This window comes from Oncorhynchus mykiss, chromosome 28 (genome assembly GCF_057628025.1).
Source record: "Oncorhynchus mykiss isolate SJ-2025 chromosome 28, ASM5762802v1, whole genome shotgun sequence".
In the NCBI taxonomy this organism is placed as follows: Eukaryota; Metazoa; Chordata; class Actinopteri; order Salmoniformes; family Salmonidae; genus Oncorhynchus; species Oncorhynchus mykiss.
In genome coordinates this window covers 22,286,952-22,306,958 of record NC_143049.1, presented here as the reverse complement: position 1 = coordinate 22,306,958, position 20,007 = coordinate 22,286,952, and the positions used below count along the sequence as shown (strand labels likewise).

The window sequence follows — 20,007 nt, the reverse complement described above, 5'->3', positions numbered from 1 at the left end:
CTGACAGAACTGGTGTAACTGAGTCAGGTTTGTAGGCCTCTGGGCTCACACATACTTTTTCAGTTCTGCCCACAAATTTTCTATAGGATCGAGGTCAGGGCTTTTTTGTTGGCCACTCCAATACCTTGACTTTGCTGTCCTTAAGCCATTTTGCCACAACTTTGGAAGTATACTTAGGGTCGTGGTCCATTTGGAAGACCTATTTGCGACCAAGCTTTAACTTCCTGACTGATGTCTTGAGATGTTGCTTCAATATATCCACATAATTGTCCTCCCTCATGATGCCATCTATTTTGTGAAGTGCACCAGTCCCTCCTGCAGCAAAGCACCCCCACAACATGATGCTGCCACCGCCGTGCTTCACAGTTGGGATGGTGTTCTTGTCACGTTCTGACCTTAGTTCTTTTATTATGTATTGGTTTTAGTATGGTCAGGGCGTGAGTTGGGTGGATTGTCTATGTCATTTTTTCTATTGATTTGCGATTGCTGTGTTCGGCCTGGTATGGTTCTCAATCAGAGGCAGCTGTCAATCATTGTCCCTGATTGAGAATCATACTTAAGGAGCCTGGTTTCACTTTTGAGTTGTGGGTGTTTATTTTCCGTGTTAGTGCCACACGGAACTGTTTCGGTTTGATTACTTCACGTTTATTGTTTTGTTCAGTGTTCATTACTTTATTAAAAAACATGAACACTTACCACGCTGCGCTTTGGTCCTCACCTTCTTCCACTACAGACGATCGTTACAGTTCTTCCCAAGTTGTATGACGGCTGCGTGGTCCCATGGTGTTTATACTTGCGTACTATTGTTTGTACAGATGAACGTGGTACCTTCAGGCATTTGGAAATTGCTCCCAAGGATGAACCAGACTTGTGGAGGTCTACAAATTTTTTTTGAGGTCTTGGCTGATTTTATTTTCATTTTCCCATGATGTCAAGCAAAGAGGCACTGAGTTTGAAGGTAGGCCTTAAAATACATCCACAGGTACACCTCCAATTGACTCAAATTATGTCAATTAGGCTATCAGAAGCTTCTAAAGCCATGACATTTTCTGGATTTTTCCAAGCTGTTTAAAGGCACCGTCAACTTAGTGTATGTAAACTTTTGACCCACTGGAATTGTGATACAGTTGTGATAAGTTAAATAATCTGCCTGCAAACAATTGTTGGAAATATTACTTGTGTCATGCACAAAATAGATGTCCTAACTGACTTGCTAAAACTATAGTTTGTTAACAATACATTTTTGGAGTGGTTGAAAAACGAGGTTTCATGACTCCAACCTAAGTGTATGTAAACTTCTGACTTGAACTGTATGTGTTTTCAGCAATATGTTATAATCAATGATATCAAATGCCGCACTAAAGTCTAACAAAACCAGAATCATCAGTCATTGTCAGCATGTTGAGTGGCCTTCCCTATATGCATGCTGAAAGTTTGTTACTTTGTTTACTGTCAAATAACATTGTATTTGGTCAAACACAATTTATTCTAAAAGTTTGCTAAGCACCGGTAACATGCTGATTGGTTGGCTGGTTGGCTGCTTTGATGTTGACCATGTATTCCCCCTTTCTCCCTGCAGTGGGCCGCCTCCTCATCGAGTTTGCCTCCCAGATGACAATGGAACGAGTGCAGAAAGAGAACCCAAACGTGACGGAGGGGGGCAAGTACACCCCACCGGACTGCCGTGCCAAACAGAAGGTGGCTATCATTATCCCGTTCAGACACAGAGACAACCACCTCAAGTACTGGTTGCACTACCTGCATCCCATCCTACGACGGCAGAAGATCGACTACGCCATCTATATCATCACCCAGGTCAGTAGAAAGCAGGTCTTCAGGAAAAACTGCCATTAGTCTGGCTGCTTTTATGTAGTATGTGGCCTTATACACTTGTTATACCATATAGCATGTCATTAAAGACTGACTCAGGATCAGCTGCCTCTAACCTGGACCTAACTTTTACCACAAATTGCTATTAGCCAAACAAGGAACTGGAACAGTTTAAGGGACTTGATGTTAAAAATGGAAGACCTCTGGCTATTGACTCTGTAACCAAAAGGTAGACAGATCTTTGAAATACCACTATGTACAAATATGAGATGAATTTGGCCTTAAAGCCAATGCATTCTGCTTTTCCATACTTTATTGGGTGACATATTTATTCCCAAAGAGCTACACGAGGGTGCAAAGGATCTTATTAAGCATGATGATTCAGCTAGTTCTAATGGCCCAGCCCTTCCATGCCCACCCCTGTTCACCATGGGAGAATGGAAGTGTCCACAACAAGCCTCCACCACGTAGGTGGAGATTGCTGGGTAATGAGCTCTGATGTCTTCCGTCAGTCAGTCCTGTGGGTGCAGCGCGAAGTCTAATCACTCCCTCCATGGAACAGGCAGTTTTGCTCCGCCTGCTCAGCTCAACTTAGCTCAATGTGTCTCTTGTTGTATGTCCAATTCTATCATATCCTCTCCAGGACTACCCTGGCCGTCGTTATTATCCATGTCAGAGACTTTGCCTTCTGTATCATTAATGCAGTGCTGGTGTTTGTTCTGCAATGGGAACTAAGAAGCGGACAAAAGTGTGTGGTGTGTATGTGCGTGCGCACGTGTGGGTGAAATGCTTCTGTTTCCTCCTTTTGATTTCCATCTGGTGTATTCTCCCTGAATATCTACTGTAGTAAAAGTTTGGATGATGAGCAGAACAGGGTTCTTTTCACAGTTTTGTGTTTGTAGACCTGTAAATAACGGTGTCCTGCCTATTGGGCTTTGGACTAAATTTGAGGCATATCTTATCTAGCCTTATAAAGGGAATTGCATATCACCATTTGAACTGTCAGATGCTTGAAGCACATATTATCATCCAAGAAGCATATTTATATGAAATATAACATCAGTTCCACGTAGAGTTAATTTCCATTAGAAACGATGACAGAGGATTGACTCACCAAGACACCAAATGGCAGCCGCAGGGAATAGCCTTGATTTGTATAAATTTTTTCTGTTAATTACATTAAGTTGTTGGTAGTTGCATCTAATGGTTGTTCCTTTGTTTTGTTATGTCCCCCCAAATGAGTGTTTTGTGATATATCTGACTTTGGTCTTTGTGCAACATCATTAGCATTGTAACTAGGGCTGTTACGGTGCCCGTATTACCGCCACACTCGCGGTCACGAGGCATTGACCGCAGCCAAATTCCATGTGACCGTTGAGTCACGGTAACTAGGCTTCTCCAAAACTGCACTCTGATGACACTGATGGTCACTAGTAGCCTACCAAACTTGCTAACGGCCAGTCGCTAATGGTCGGTACTCAGCGCTTTATTGTCCCTCTAATCACTCTGATGTCAATGGAAATGCAATCAAAAACCAAATCAAACACCTCATGAGAGCCCTGGCATTCGGAGTTTGAGTGGAATAGGATCACCTGTTGCGTAGTGAGAGCCAGCTCCTCTTAGCTGGTTGATGCATGGAATGAAAGTGTTCCTATACCATCATTAAGTTTGCAAATCAAATCAAATCAAATTTAATTTGTCACATACACATGGTTAGCAGATGTTAATGCGAGTGTAGCGAAATGCTTGTGCTTCTAGTTCCGACAATGCAGTAATAACAAGTAATCTAACTAACAATTCCAAAACTACTGTCTTGTACACAGTGTAAGGGGATAAAGAATATGTACATAAGGATATATGAATGAGTGATGGTACAGAGCAGCATAGGCAAGATACAGTAGATGGTATCGAGTACAGTATATACATATGAGATGAGTATGTAAACAAAGTGGCATAGTTAAAGTGGCTAGTGATACATGTATTACATAAGAATACAGTTGATGATATAGAGTACAGTATATACGTATGCATATGAGATGAATAATGTAGGGTAAGTAACATTATATAAGGTAGCATTGTTTAAAGTGGCTAGTGATATATTTACATCATTTCCCATCAATTCCCATTATTAAAGTGGCTGGAGTTGAGTCAGTGTCAGTGTGTTGGCAGCAGCCACTCAATGTTAGTGGTGGCTGTTTAACAGTCTGATGGCCTTGAGATAGAAGCTGTTTTTCAGTCTCTCGGTCCCAGCTTTGATGCACCTGTACTGACCTCGCCTTCTGGATGATAGCGGGGTGAACAGGCAGTGGCTCGGGTGGTTGATGTCCTTGATGATCTTTATGGCCTTCCTGTGACATCGGGTGGTGTAGGTGTACTGGAGGGCAGGTAGTTTGCCCCCGGTGATGCGTTGTGCAGACCTCACTACCCTCTGGAGAGCCTTACGGTTGAGGGCGGAGCAGTTGCCGTACCAGGCGGTGATACAGCCCGCCAGGATGCTCTCGATTGTGCATCTGTAGAAGTTTGTGAGTGCTTTTGGTGACAAGCCGAATTTCTTCAGCCTCCTGAGGTTGAAGAGGCGCTGCTGCGCCTTCTTCACAATGCTGTCTGTGTGAGTGGACCAATTCAGTTTGTCTGTGATGTGTATGCCGAGGAACTTAAAACTTGCTACCCTCTCCACTACTGTTCCATCGATGTGGATAGGGGGGTGTTCCCTCTGTTGTTTCCTGAAGTCCACAATCATCTCCTTAGTTTTGTTGACGTTGAGTGTGAGGTTATTTTCCTGACACCACACTCCGAGGGCCCTCACCTCCTCCCTGTAGGCCGTCTCGTCGTTGTTGGTAATCAAGCCTACCACTGTTGTGTCGTCCGCAAACTTGATGATTGAGTTGGAGGCGTGCGTGGCCACGCAGTCGTGGGTGAACAGGGAGTACAGGAGAGGGCTCAGAACGCACCCTTGTGGGGCCCCAGTGTTGAGGATCAGCGGGGAGGAGATGTTGTTGCCTACCCTCACCACCTGGGGGCGGCCCGTCAGGAAGTCCAGTACCCAGTTGCACAGGGCGGAGTCGAGGCCCAGGGTCTCGAGCTTGATGACGAGTTTGGAGGGTACTATGGTGTTGAACGCCGAGCTGTAGTCGATGAACAGCATTCTCACATAGGTATACCTCTTGTCCAGATGGGTTAGGGCAGTGTGCAGTGTGGTTGAGATTGCATCGTCTGTGGACCTATTTGGGCGGTAAGCAATTTGTAGTGGGTCTAGGGTGTCAGGTAGGTTGGAGGTGATATGGTCCTTGACTAGTCTCTCAAAGCACTTCATGATGACGGAAGTGAGTGCTACGGGGCGGTAGTCGTTTAGCTCAGTTAGCTTAGCTTTCTTGGGAACAGGAACAATGGTGGCCCTCTTGAAGCATGTGGGAACAGCAGACTGGTATAGGGATTGATTGAATATGTCCGTAAACACACCGGCCAGCTGGTCTGCGCATGCTCTGAGGGCGCGGCTGGGGATGCCGTCTGGGCCTGCAGCCTTGCGAGGGTTAACACGTTTAAGTTCGCGCTTTCAGTTTCACGCGAATGCTGCCATCAATCCACGGTTTCTGGTTAGGGAATGTTTTAATCGTTGCTATGGGAACGACATCTTCAACGCACGTTCTAATGAACTCGCACACCGAATCAGCGTATTCGTCAATGTTTTTGTCTGACGCAATACGAAACATCTCCCAGTCCACGTGATGGAAGCAGTCTTGGAGTGTGCAGTCAGCTTGGTCGGACCAGCGTTGGACAGACCTCAGCGTGGGAGCCTCTTGTTTTAGTTTCTGTCTGTAGGCAGGGATCAACAAAATGGAGTCGTGGTCAGCTTTTCCGAAAGGGGGGCGGGGCAGGGCCTTATATGCGTCGCGGAAGTTAGAGTAACAATGATCCAAGGTCTTTCCACCCCTGGTTGCGCAATCGATATGCTGATAAAATTTAGGGAGTCTTGTTTTCAGATTAGCTTTGTTAAAATCCCCAACTACAATGAATGCAGCCTCCGGATAAATGGTTTCCAGTTTGCAAAGAGTCAAATAAAGTTCATTCAGAGCCATCGATGTGTCTGCTTGGGGGGGGATATATACGGCTGTGATTATAATCGAAGAGAATTCTCTTGGTAGATAATGCGGTCTACATTTGATTGTGAGGAATTCTAAATCAGGTGAACAGAAGGATTTGAGTTCCTGTATGTTTCTTTCATCACACCATGTCACGTTAGCCATAAGGCATACGCCCCCGCCCCTCTACTTACCAGAAAGATGTTTGTTTCTGTCTGCGCGATGCGTGGAGAAACCCGTTGGCTGCACCGCCTCGGATAGCGTCTCTCCAGTGAGCCACGTTTCCGTGAAGCAAAGAACGTTACAGTCTCTGATGTCCCTCTGGAATGCTACCCTTGCTCGGATTTCATCAACCTTGTTGTCAAGAGACTGGACATTGGCAAGAAGAATGCTAGGGAGTGGTGCACGGTGTGCCCGTCTCCGGAGTCTGACCAGAAGACCGCCTCGTTTCCCTCTTTTTCGGAGTCGTTTGTTTGGGTCGCTGCATGGGATCCGCTCCGTTGTCCTGTTTGTAAGGCAGAACACAGGATCCGCGTCGCGAAAAACATATTCTTGTTCGTACTGATGGTGAGTTGACGCTGATCTTATATTCAGTAGTTCTTCTCGACTGTATGTAATGAAACCTAAGATGACCTGGGGTACTAATGTAAGAAATAACACGTAAGAAAACAAAAAACTGCATAGTTTCCTAGGAACGCGAAGCGAGGCGGCCATCTCACAACAGTGGTAGGCCTGATCACCGACAACGACGAGACAGTCTATTGGGAGGAGGTCAGAAACCTGGCGGTGCCAGGATAACAACCTATCCCTCAACGTAACCAAGACTAAGGAGATGATTGTGGACTACAGGAGAAGAAGGACCGAGCACACCCCCATTCTCATCGATGGGGCTGTAGTGAAGCAGGTTGAGAGCGTCAAGTTCCTTGGTGTCCACATCAACAACAAACTAGAATGGTCCGAACACACCAAGGCAGTCATGAAGAGGGCACGACAAAGCCTATTCCCCCTCAGGAAACTAAAAAGATTTGGCATGGGTCCTGAGATCCTCAAACGGTTCTACAGCTGCCACATCGAGAACATCACTGCCTGGTACGGCAATTGCTCAGCCTCTGACCGCAAGGCCCTATAGAGGGTAGTGCGTACGGCCCAGTACATCACTGGGGCTAAGCTATCTGCCATCCAGGACATCTACACCAGGCGGTGTCAGAGGAAGGCCCTAAATATTGTCAAAGACGCCAGCCACCCCAGTCATAGACTGTTCTCTCAACTACCGGCAAGCGGTACCAGAGTGCCAAGTCTTGGACAAAAAGGCTTCAACAGTTTTTACCCGCAAGCCATAAGTTTCCTGAACAGGTAATCAAATGGCCACCCGGACTATTTGCATTGTGTGCCTCCCCCAACCCCTCTTTTTACGCTGCTGCTGCTATGTTTATCATATATGCATAGTCACTTTAACTATACATTCATGTACTGTACTCTACAGTACTGTGCAGCCGTCTTCATCGACCTTGCCAAGGCTTTCGACTCTGTCAATCACCATATTCTTATCGGCAGACTCAGTAGCCTCGGTTTTTCTAATGACTGCCTTGCCTGGTTCACCAACTACTTTGCAGACAGAGTTCAGTGTGTCAAATCGGAGGGCATGTTGTCTGGTCCTCTGGCAGTCTCTATGGGGGTGCCACAGGGTTCAATTCTCGGGCCGACTCTTTTCTCTGTATATATCAATGATGTTGCTCTTGCTGCGGGCGATTCCCTGATCCACCTCTACGCAGACGACACCATTCTGTATACTTCCGGCCCGTCCTTGGACACTGTGCTATATAACCTCCAAACGAGCTTCAATGCCATACAGCACTCCTTCCGTGGCCTCCAACTGCTCTTAAACGCTAGTAAAACCAAATGCATGTTTTTCAACCGTTTGCTGCCTGCACCCGCACGCCCGACTAGCATCACCACCCTGGATGGTTCCGACCTAGAATATGTGGACATCTATAAGTACCTAGGTGTCTGGCTAGACTGTAAACTCTCCTTCCAGACTCATATCAAACATCTCCAATCGAAAATCAAATCTAGAGTCGGCATTCTATTCCGCAACAAAGCCTCCTTCACTCACGCCGCCAAACTTACCCTAGTAAAACTGACTATCCTACCGATCCTCGACTTCGGCGATGTCATCTACAAAATAGCTTCCAATACTCTACTCAGCAAACTGGATGCAGTTTATCACAGTGCCATCCGTTTTGTCACTAAAGCACCTTATACCACCCACCACTGCAACTTGTATGCTCTAGTCGGCTGGCCCTCGCTACATATTCGTCGCCAGACCCACTGGCTCCAGGTCATCTACAAGTCCATGCTAGGTAAAGCTCCACCTTATCTCAGTTCACTGGTCACGATGGCAACACCCACCCGTAGCACGCGCTCCAGCAGGTGTATCTCACTGATCCTCCCTAAAGCCAACACCTCATTTGGCCGCCTTTTGTTCCAGTTCTCTGCTGCCTGTGACTGGAATGAATTGCAAAAATCGCTGAAGTTGGAGACTTTTATCTCCCTCACCAACTTCAAACATCTGCTATCTGAGCAGCTAACCGATCGCTGCAGCTGTACATAGTCTATCGGTAAATATCCCACCCAATTTTACCTACCTCATCCCCATACTGTTTATATTTATTTACTTTTCTACTCTTTTGCACACCAATATCTCTACCTGTACATGACCATCTGATAATTTATCACTCCAGTGTTAATCTGCAAAATTGTAATTATTCGCCTACCTCCTCATGCCTTTTGCACACAATGTATATAGACTTTTTTTTCTCTACTGTGTTATTGACTTGTTAATTGTTTACTCCATGTGTAACTCTGTGTTGTCTGTTCACACTGCTATGCTTTATCTTGGCCAGGTCGCAGTTGTAAATGAGAACTTGTTCTCAACTAGCCTACCTGGTTAAATAAAGGTGAAATAAAAAAATAAAAAATGTACATACTACCTCAATTGGGCCGACCAACCAGTGCTCCCGCACATTCACTAACTGGGCTATCTGCATTGTGTCCCACCCACCACCCGCCAACCCCCTCTTTTACGCTACTCCTACTCTGTTCATCATATATGCATAGTCACTTTAACCATATCTCCATGTACATACTACCTCAATCAGCCTGACTAACCGGTGTGTCTGTATGTAGCCTCGCTACTTTTATAGCCTCGCTACTGTATATAGCCTTTACTGTTGTTTTATTTATTTATTTACCTACCTATTGTTCACCTAATACCTTTTTTTGCGCTATTGGTTAGGGCCTGTAAGTAAACATTTCACTGTAAAGTCTACTACACCTGTTGTAATTGGCGCATGTGACAAATAAACTTTGATTTGATTTATAAACCCATGTTGCGCAACATTTCAATAGGCTATGCAATTAACCTTTCTGATCTCCCCATCCCGGATCCGGGATCGTGAATACAGACTCAAGCTCATTACCATAACGCAACGAGCTTAACTATTCATGAAAATCGCAAATGAAATGAAATAAATATGCTAGCTCTCAAGCTTAGCCTTTTGTTAACAACACTGTCATCTCAGATTTTCAAAATATGCTTCTCAACCATTGCAAAACAAGCATTTGTGTAACAGTATTGATGGCTAACGTAGCATTTAGCGTAGCATTTAGCATTAGCATTCAGCAGGCAACATTTACACAAAAAAACAGAAAAGCATTCAAATAAAATCATTTACCTTTGAAGAACTTCAGATGTTTTCAATGAGGAGACTCTCAGATAGCAAATGTTCAGTTTTTCCTGAAAGATTATTTGTTTAGGACAAATCGGTCCGTTTTCTGCGTCACGTTTAGCTACGAAAAAACCCCTGTATCCAGGATTGTGTAAATCTATCAGCAAGCTCATTAGCATAACACAACGTTAACTATTCATGAAAATGGCTAATGAAATGAAATTAATCTATTTGCTCTCAAGCTTAGCCTTTTGTTAACAACACTGTCATCTCAGATTTTCAAAATATGCTTTTGAACCATAGCTAAACAAGCATTTGTGTAAGAGTATTGATAGCCTAGCATTGCATTAAGCCTAGCATTCAGCATGCAACATTTTCCACAAAAAAACATAAAAGCATTCAAATAAAATAATTTACCTTTGAAGAACTTCAGATGTTTTCAATGAGGAGACTCTGTTAGATAGCAAATGTTCCGTTTTTACAAAAAATATTATTTGTGTCGACTAATCACTCCGTTTTGTTCATCACGTTTGGGTAAGGAAAAAAAAAAAAAAAAAAAAAAAAAGTCATTAAAATGCGAACTTTTTTCCAAATTAACTCCATAATATCGACAGAAACATGGCAAACGATGTTTAGAATCAATCCTCAAGGTGTTTTTCACATATCTACCGACGATAAAATCCATCGTGGCAGTTTACTTTCAATTCTGAAGAAATGGAACGCGCATGGACTTACTGATTACGCACACAGGACACCGGGCGGGACACCAGGTAAATGTAGTCTCTTATGGTCAATCTTCCAATGATATGCCTACAAACACGTCACAATGCTGCAGACACCTCGGGGAATATACAGAAAGCGCAGGCTCATTCCTGGCGCATTCACAGCCATATAAGGAGACATTGGAACACAGCGCCTTCAGAATCCGGGGCATTTCCTGTATGAAACATCATCTTGGTTTCGCCTGTTGCATTAGTTCTGGGGCACGCACAGATAATATCTTTGCAGTTTTGGAGACGTCAGAGTTGTGTCTTTCCAAGGCTGTCAATTCCATGCATAGTCGAGCATCTTTTCGTGACAAAATATTGCGCTTAAAACGGGCACGTCTTTTTATCCAATAATGACACAGCGCCCCTATAGGTTCAAGAGGTTAAGTGAGAAAACAGAGTTTTGATGGCCTCTATTAAAAAGAGGATCCCATCAGCTTTCTATAGGCTAGGCCTACTATATTTATTTCTCAACTTTCCTAATATTAAGCACATTGCTTTGCTTTAAAACCGGAGTAGCCTACCTGGCTGGCATGAAAATGAACCGCCGGAAAAGTGTCCTCTATTTATCAGGTCAACCCAAGTGCAGAATGTGTTGAAGTAACAATGTTTATTGTAAACAACAGGGGCAGGCAAAAGACAGGTCAAGGCAGGCAGGGGTCGATAATCCAGAGTAGTGGGGCCAAGGTAAAGCGCGGCATGCAGGCGACAGTGTCAGGTCAGGCAGAGTTTGGTATTCCAGAGTAGGGACAACGGCACAGGATGGCAGGCAGGCTCAGAGGACAGGCAAGGGTCAAAACCAGGAGGACGAGAAAAAGAGAGACTGGAGAAAAGCAGAAGCTGAGACAAAACACTGGTTGACTTGAACAAACAAGACAAACTCGCCCAGACAGACAGAAAATATAGGTATAAATACCCAGGGGATAAATGGGGAAGATGGGCGACACCTGGAGGGGGGTGGAGACAAGAACAGGTGAAACAGATCAGAGTGAGACACTATTCGCTATTCAAGTGCATACTATTTTCTTTTTTTTGTTGACCTGCCCCTGTTTCGACAGGTGCATGATAATGGCCCATTCTAAATCAAAACTCATTTCACACATGTATTATTTAGTATATGTAAAGACAATATTAAATTGAGAATGGTCTAATGGGTGAGAATATTGTCACTTGTGAATGATGCCCAGAGTGTGCATTCTAAGACAAGAAACAGCACGTGCATATTTGTTTACTTTTTCAAATCATATTCACATGCATCATGTAGCCTAGCCCATAGGCCTACAGTATATGTTTTTGGTTTGTATTACAACTAAAGTGGCCAAATAACTCAAAACACAGCCTGTAAGCCTAGGACCCTTGAAACCGGGTCGGTAAGCCCATAGCATACAGAGCTGTGAAACGTGTTCTTACAAGCCATTACGCAAACAATTAGCCAATCGCGTTTTAACAGGCCACTATTTGTACTCCCAGCTTTCTCATGCTGCTATATTTATTGCTCAATTCTAAAATGAAGCACATTCATCTGCTTTACAACCAGTGTAGCCTACCTGGCATATTAAAAACATAACCTCCATTTGCTATTAGAGCACAGGATACAGATGACATGTTTGTGGGCCATTCTAAATAAAAAAATATTACACCTATTTTTATTTTATTTTACAAGGCAAGTCCGTTAAGAACAAATTCTTATTTACAATGACGGCCTTCGCCGGCCAACGCTGGGCCAATTGTGCGCCGCCCTATGAGACTCCCAATCACGGCCGGATGTGATACAGCCTGGATTCAAACCAGGGACTGTAGTGACACCTCTTGCACTGAGATGCAGCGCCTTAGACCGCTGCACCACTCGGAAACCCATATATTAGTAGGCTATATGTAAAGACCAGAATAGTCAGATGGGTGAGAATATTATCAAGTGCTTGTCAAATTGTGAATGAGAGAATGATGAAGTGTGTGCAGCCTGCGCAAGAAACAGAGCCGAGCGCATGCCTTTCATGTGACTTAAAAAGAAATCATCATTAGAGTCGCATCATACAGCCTTAGAATATATTAGAAATGAAAACATATAACCTCATGTTTGTATCACAACTAAGTTGTATAAATAACTCTAAATTAAGCATATAGGAGGACCTGTTTATTTGTTAACCACTCAACACAGAATAGCCGCATGTGCGCACTCCCTTGGGAAAAATACATGTCACAGGAATTATAAGCAAATCTTGCCTGCTAAATGAACTAGTGTAGCCCACAGCCATATGTCATAGCCAGATCAGTGCCTAACAGAAGGACAACTCAGAATATGCAATTATGTTCTTCTGAAATTGGCAACATTTTCTTCATATCATGTTTCTTTAGACCTACCTAAAATAAATGTATTTATTGTGATGGTGTAGGCTATATTAAATGGATTTATTAGACTTCTTATAATGTTGATGTTCCAAAGGTCTGCATCAGTGGCTTGTAGGCTATGCATGGGAGCCGGAGAGGCTAAACTTGTTTATGTTAATTAGCAGTCAATGACCGTGAGACCGGCAGTTATTTGCATGACAATCACAGGCTGACAAAATGTAATGACCGCCACAGCCCTAATTGTGACTAAGCTTAGTATTGAGCATGAGAGAGCTGTGAAATACTATGTCCATACTATACACCTACACATCATGGCAGTTTTATTTCCCCAGGTTAACTCTCTCCGTGTGGCTCAGTCAGATAGTGAGTGGTGCTCTGTAATTGTTGCTATAATAGGAGCTTCACACTGTGGCTGCAGTGGGATCTACTCCCTCCCAAAACAACACAACCAGAGAAGGGAGAGAAGCCTTTTCAATCAAAAAGTCACCAAGAGACCAAAGAGACCAGGTCTAGAAGAGATGAGATTTTGATGCAGTAGTCCCATCCACACCTTTTTGGTGCTGCTGTATCTTCCCCTCCTCTCCTCTCTCGGAGGAGGACACTTAATCTATCATGCGCACCAGAGTGTTAAATAATTGTAAGTTGGAGCATTTTACTCAGAGCTGTGGGGAGGAAGTTAGGGAGAAAGACGTGATCATTTCCCAGTTTATTCATGCTTGCAGATAATGTCTGCCATGTCCTTTAAACTCAACGCCACGATTTACAATGGAGTTGGGTAGCGACGAGTGTGGGCGGACTGGAGCTCCGACATCTATTCTTTGGGTGCTAAAATATGCCGTTTTTTTATTAACAAAAAAAAAATGACTCGCGGCTGAACTCCATTGTATATCGTAGAGTTGAGTTTAATCAGCTATGATGTTCTATAAACCATCTATTGAGTGAAATGAGTCAGAGAGACAGACATATAGCTTCTCCACCCGCCATACCCCAGGCCAGCAGCATCAGTACTAACCTGCTGTGTTGCTCAGTAGAAGAGAGGTCTACTCTGCTCCTGATCTGATTCTGAACATGTGAACCCTTCCAGGAGATACACAGACACAGGTAAAAGCACCATTGGGGTTAGAGTGGTGCAGCAAAGTGCTTCAACCCCATTACTGTGCAATGAGCTTAGGGATGTGGTGGCTTGATGGCATCATATGCGACCTAAATTGACCAGTGGGAAAACCAATGTCAGACGAGGTTACACGTCCCTCCCAGTGGACTTCTACCTGATCTCAGATAGAGACTCAGTAGTGTATTCATACATTACCAAGGACAGCCAGCAATAAGGCATGTTATGTTCTGCGTGGGCGGCTGGACACGGTGTCTGTGGTGCTGGAGGTCTGAGTCTACTGTATCTGCTGCAGATGTTTGCTTGTCGCCCCATTATGCTTGGAAGGAGGCCCAGACTAGGGGGACAACAAAAAAAGAAGACACATAGCTGGCTATGCTTTTAACATATTTATTTTATTTTATTTTTTATTTTTTTATTTTACCTTTATTTAACCAGGCAAGTCAGTTAAGAACAAATTCTTATTTTCAATGACGGCCTGGGAACAGTGGGTTAACTGCCTGTTCAGGGGCAGAACGACAGATTTGTACCTTGTCAGCTCGGGGGTTTGAACTCACAACCTTCCGGTTACTAGTCCAACGCTCTAACCACTAACCCTGCCGCCCCCCCCCCCCAATGGATGTACCTATGCTAGGTACATCCATTATCAACAAAATTGTAATTGATAAACTAATTAGAAACACTTCACGGTTGGTCTAGAGTAGCAGTGAAATGATTCCTGGAAACCTGTAAGCAGTGAAATGATTCCTGGAAACCTGTAAGCAGTGAAATGATTCCTGGAAACCTGTAAGCAGTGAAATGATTCCTGGAAACCTGTAAGCAGTGAAATGATTCCTGGAAACCTGTAAGCAGTGAAATGATTCCTGGAAACCTGTAAGCAGTGAAATGATTCCTGGAAACCTGTAAGCAGTGAAATGATTCCTGGAAACCTGTAAGCAGTGAAATGATTCATGGAAACCTGTAAGCAGTGAAATGATTCCTGGAAACCTGTAAGCAGTGAAATGATTCCTGGAAACCTGTAAGCAGTGAAATGATTCCTGGAAACCTGTAAGCAGTGAAATGATTCCTGGTAACCTGTAAGCAGTGAAATTATTCCTGGAAACCTGTAAGCAGTGAAATTATTCCTGGAAACCTGTAAGCAGTGAAATGATTCCTGGAAACCTGTAAGCAGTGAAATGATTCCTGGAAACCTGTAAGCAGTGCTGTCTGGTTGGGATGTATGTGAGAGTGAGAGTGAAGGCGTCCGCATGCTTCCCAGCCGAAACAGTTTGGAAGAGTTTGTGCATACTGTGTATTATGACGACAATTTGTGACGTGTTTGTTCGTTTTGGACTTCGGTAAGCGTTTTTCCGGTTGTTCAGACAAACCCGAAGTATATGCCCCTCCATTAGTGATTGGTCAACAGTAGAGATTCTTCAATGAAGTCTGTTGTCATTCAATGAGAGGTGACTCGTTTTCATACAAAAAGATGTTATGAGAACTTCTGCACCAAACATCTTAGTTAGATGTAAAATTGCTGGACTAAGATCTCGGCAAAAACGTCAACATTAATGGCAGATTTCTTGAGTTATCTTTGATTAATTCGGACAATTATGAGGAGGTATACTGACTATGGCATCTCAAAATGGACAAACAGTTCTATTGCTGATTTTCACCTGAAGGTCTTTTAAGGGCGTATAAGAGCACACATGTTCGGTTCGTGTTCGTATGTGTGTGAGGGTCAGATTATGCTACTTGTCCTAGTCGTGACATGGAGATGGCTTTGAGCCTTGGCCAGAGGTCTTATAAGATACAGTGCCTTGCGAAAGTATTCGGCCCCCTTGAACTTTGCGACCTTTTGCCACATTTCAGGCTTCAAACATAAAGATATAAAACTGTATTTTTTTGTGAAGAATCAACAACAAGTGGGACACAATCATGAAGTGGAACTACATTTATTGGATATTTCAAACTTTTTTAACAAATCAAAAACTGAAAAATTGGGCGTGCAAAATTATTCAGCCCCCTTAAGTTAATACTTTGTAGCGCCACCTTTTGCTGCGATTACAGCTGTAAGTCGCTTGGGGTATGTCACTATCAGTTTTGCACATCGAGAGACTGACATTTTTTCCCATTCCTCCTTGCAAAACAGCTCGAGCTCAGTGAGGTTGGATGGAGAGCATTTGTGAACAGCAGTTTTCAGTTCTTTCCACAGATTCTCGATTGGATTCAGGTCTGGACTTTGACTTGGCCATTCTAACACCTGGATATGTTTATTTTTGAACCATTCCATTGTAGATTTTGCTTTATGTTTTGGATGATTGTCTTGTTGGAAGACAAATCTCCATCCCAGTCTCAGGTCTTTTGCAGACTCCATCAGGTTTTCTTCCAGAATGGTCCTGTATTTGGCTCCATCCATCTTCCCATCAATTTTAACCATCTTCCCTGTCCCTGCTGAAGAAAAGCAGGCCCAAACCATGATGCTGCCACCACCATGTTTGACAGTGGGGATGGTGTGTTCAGCTGTGTTGCTTTTACGCCAAACATAACGTTTTGCATTGTTGCCAAAAATTTCAATTTTGGTTTCATCTGACCAGAGCACCTTCTTCCACATGTTTGGTGTGTCTCCCAGGTGGCTTGTGGCAAACTTTAAACAACACTTTTTATGGATATCTTTAAGAAATGGCTTTCTTCTTGCCACTCTTCCATAAAGGCCAGATTTGTGCAATATACGACTGATTGTTGTCCTATGGACAGAGTCTCCCACCTCAGCTGTAGATCTCTGCAGTTCATCCAGAGTGATCATGGGCCTCTTGGCTGCATCTCTGATCAGTCTTCTCCTTGTATGAGCTGAAAGTTTAGAGGGACGGCCAGGTCTTGGTAGATTTGCAGTGGTCTGATACTCCTTCCATTTCAATATTATCGCTTGCACAGTGCTCCTTGGGATGTTTAAAGCTTGGGAAATCTTTTTGTATCCAAATCCGGCTTTAAACTTCTTCACAACAGTATCTCGGACCTGCCTGGTGTGTTCCTTGTTCTTCATGATGCCCTCTGCGCTTTTAACGGACCTCTGAGACTATCACAGTGCAGGTGCATTTATACGGAGACTTGATTACACACAGGTGGATTGTATTTATCATCATTAGTCATTTAGGTCAACATTGGATCATTCAGAGATCCTCACTGAACTTCTGGAGAGAGTTTGCTGCACTGAAAGTAAAGGGGCTGAATAATTTTGCACGCCGAATTTTTCAGTTTTTGATTTGTTAAAAAAGTTTGAAATATCCAATAAATGTCGTTCCACTTCATGATTGTGTCCCACTTGTTGTTGATTCTTCACAAAAAAATACAGTTTTATATCTTTATGTTTGAAGCCTGAAATGTGGCAAAAGGTCGCAAAGTTCAAGGGGGCCGAATACTTTCGCAAGGCACTGTACATTTGAATACTTGTATTAGAAGTCACTTAAATGATATCATTCAATTCCCCAACTCCATAGACAGCATGGTCCCCATGGTGCTTCAGTCTCAGTCTGTACTTTAACTAACAGCATGGTTTGTAAATAATCAAATCAAATGTTTTTATATAGCCCTTATTACATCAGCTGATATCTCAAAGTGCTGTACAGAAACCCAGCCTAAAACCCCAAACAGCAAGCAATGCAGGTGTAGAAGCACGTGGCTAGGGAAAACTCCCTAGAAAGGCCAAAACCTAGGAAGAAACCTAGAGAGGAACCAGGCTCTGAGGGGTGGCCAGTCCTAATCTGGCGATGCCGGGTAGAGATTATAGCAGAATAAGGCCAAGATGTTCAAATGTTCATAAATGACCAGCATGGTCAAATAATAATAATCACAGTAGTTGTCGAGAGTGCAGCAAGTCAGCACCTCAGGAGTAAATGTCAGTTGGCTTTTCATAGCCGATCATTAAGAGTATCTCTACCACTCCTGCTGTCTCTAGAGAGTTGAAAACAGCAGGTAGCACGTCCGGTGAACAGGTCAGGGTTCCATAGCTGCAGGCAGAACAGTTGAAACTGGAGCAGCAGCACGGCCAGGTGGGCTGGGGACAGCAAGGAGTCATCATGCCAGATAGTCCTGAGGCATAGCCCTAGGGCTCAGGTCCTCCGAGAGAGAAAAAGAAAGAGAGAATTAGAGAGAGCATACTTAAATTCACACAGGACACCGGATAAGACAGGAGAAGTGCTCCAGATATAACAAACTGACCCTAGACTACCGACACATAAACTACTGCAGCATAAATACTGGAGGCTGAGACAGGAGGGGTCAGGAGACACTGTGGCCCCATCTGATGATACCCCCGGACAGGGCCAAACAGGAACGATATAACCCCACCCACTTTGCCAAAGCACAGCCCCCACACCACTAGAGGGATATCTTCAACCACCAATTTACCATCCTGAGACAAGGCCGAGAATAGCCCACAAAGATCTCCGCCATGGCACAACCCAAAGGGGTTGTAATGGTTCATAGTATAATCACACAAAGTACTGCAATTTGCTGAGGGCTTTATGTATGCTGCCCTCTATGTTATCTAAGCTGAGGCTATAGCCTATACTCATGATTATCAACACATGACATGGTTATCTCTCACATCTGAAATAGTGAGGTCCTCAGAGGCAGATTACTTAGTATCAGTTTCATAATTAAATGGAGCTTTATTTGACCTACACTTAGTGTACAAAACATTAAGAAGACCTTCCTAATATTTGGGCTGGATGTCCTTTGGGTGGTGGACTATTCTTGATACACACAGGAAAATGCTGTGAAAAATCCAGCAACGTTGCACTTCATGACTCACTCAAACCGGTGCGCCTGGCACCTACTACCATACCCCGTTCAAAGGCACTTAAATCTTTTGTCTTGCCCCTTCACCCTCTGAATGGCACACATACACAATCCCTGTTTCAATTGTCTTAAGGCTTAAAAATCCTTCTTTAACCTGTTTCCTCCCCTTCATCTACACTGATTTAATTGGATTTAACTGGTGACATCAATAAGGGACCATACCTTTCACCTGGAGGAGAGAGTTCCTAATGTTTTGTACACTCATTGTGTTTTTTTTTCTTTTTTGAACGTTTAGTCCATAATGTTGCTTGCTCGGTGCTTAGGCTATTAGTAGGCTACATGAAAAGTGCAGTATGTTAAAATAACCGTGTGTTAGTGTGGACTTTCAGTGAATTTATGTAAATCACGAAGCTGAAGCGCAGGAAAATTATCAGCAACAAAAGAGTGATCAAATTTAGATCCTACATCTTTCTTTTAGCATGTTAAAAGAATGGAAGCTTATTGCAAAAAGTGTGAATTATTTTGACTCTAGTCTCTACCTTTGATGAGCATTTAGGTCCCCCCCCCCTTAAGAGGTAATCATAATTGTATTATCTGCAAGGAAGGTTTGCAGGCAGAGTTAAGAAATCTTCATAAACCGCTCAGACTAAAGATAGGCTACCTCCCTCTATTGGTGCCTTTTCTTCTTTAGGTAGAATAACCCAGTGTAGGATTGCAATACGCTCTTCATCGGGCACACTCTCCACTGGTATGAGTAGAAAAAGCAAAAAGGGAGGTTTGTGCAATTGACCAAGAATAGGATATCGATTTTATGAACAACTCTGTTTCTGCCCTCTGTGACTGTGTGTTCCTGTGTGTTTAAAAAAAACACTTGTACTGTTTTGCAGAGCAGACGGTGTCGTCTGGTACTTGCGTCATATTCTCCGACCAAACGAGCAGGCAGCCATTAGATCCCGGTTGCAAAGTGGTGCTGAGATCGCGCTAGCATGTGTTGCAATTAAATATTCATGAAGGCTTAAAATGCAACTTCTGCTCGTTCCTCTGCACAGCCCTGAACCTTGCCCGGAGAAGGAAATAGGGGAATAACTCTCAAAGATGACAGAGAACAAACATTTAGAATGATTGTTGGGCTTTGAGGAGCAGGCACAATATTACTGCACTGAAGGCTGCGGATGTCTGTCACTTTGACTATTTTAAAAAGAAGAGAAAAGGCCAAGGACTCGATGATGATGTATGTTGGTACCAAAAAATGCATCTGGTGATTTATGCATATGTACATTGGTGCCCACATTGATCGTGTCCCGGTTATAAATATCCTGGTAGCTATCTTTCAAAAAGTATTGTAATGAAACAGCAAGGAGCAG

At 43.5% G+C, this 20,007-nt stretch overlaps 1 protein-coding gene across 1 annotated transcript in view; it reads left to right on the top strand.

Moving 5' to 3' along the window:
• Positions 1-20,007, top strand: part of b4galt2 (beta-1,4-galactosyltransferase 2) — a 154,016-nt gene that overhangs the window by 84,414 nt on the left and 49,595 nt on the right. The window contains exon 3 of the mRNA XM_021589482.3: positions 1,580-1,815. Coding sequence (XP_021445157.3) covers positions 1,580-1,815 — 236 coding nt within the window. The remainder of the gene's footprint in view (positions 1-1,579; positions 1,816-20,007) is intronic.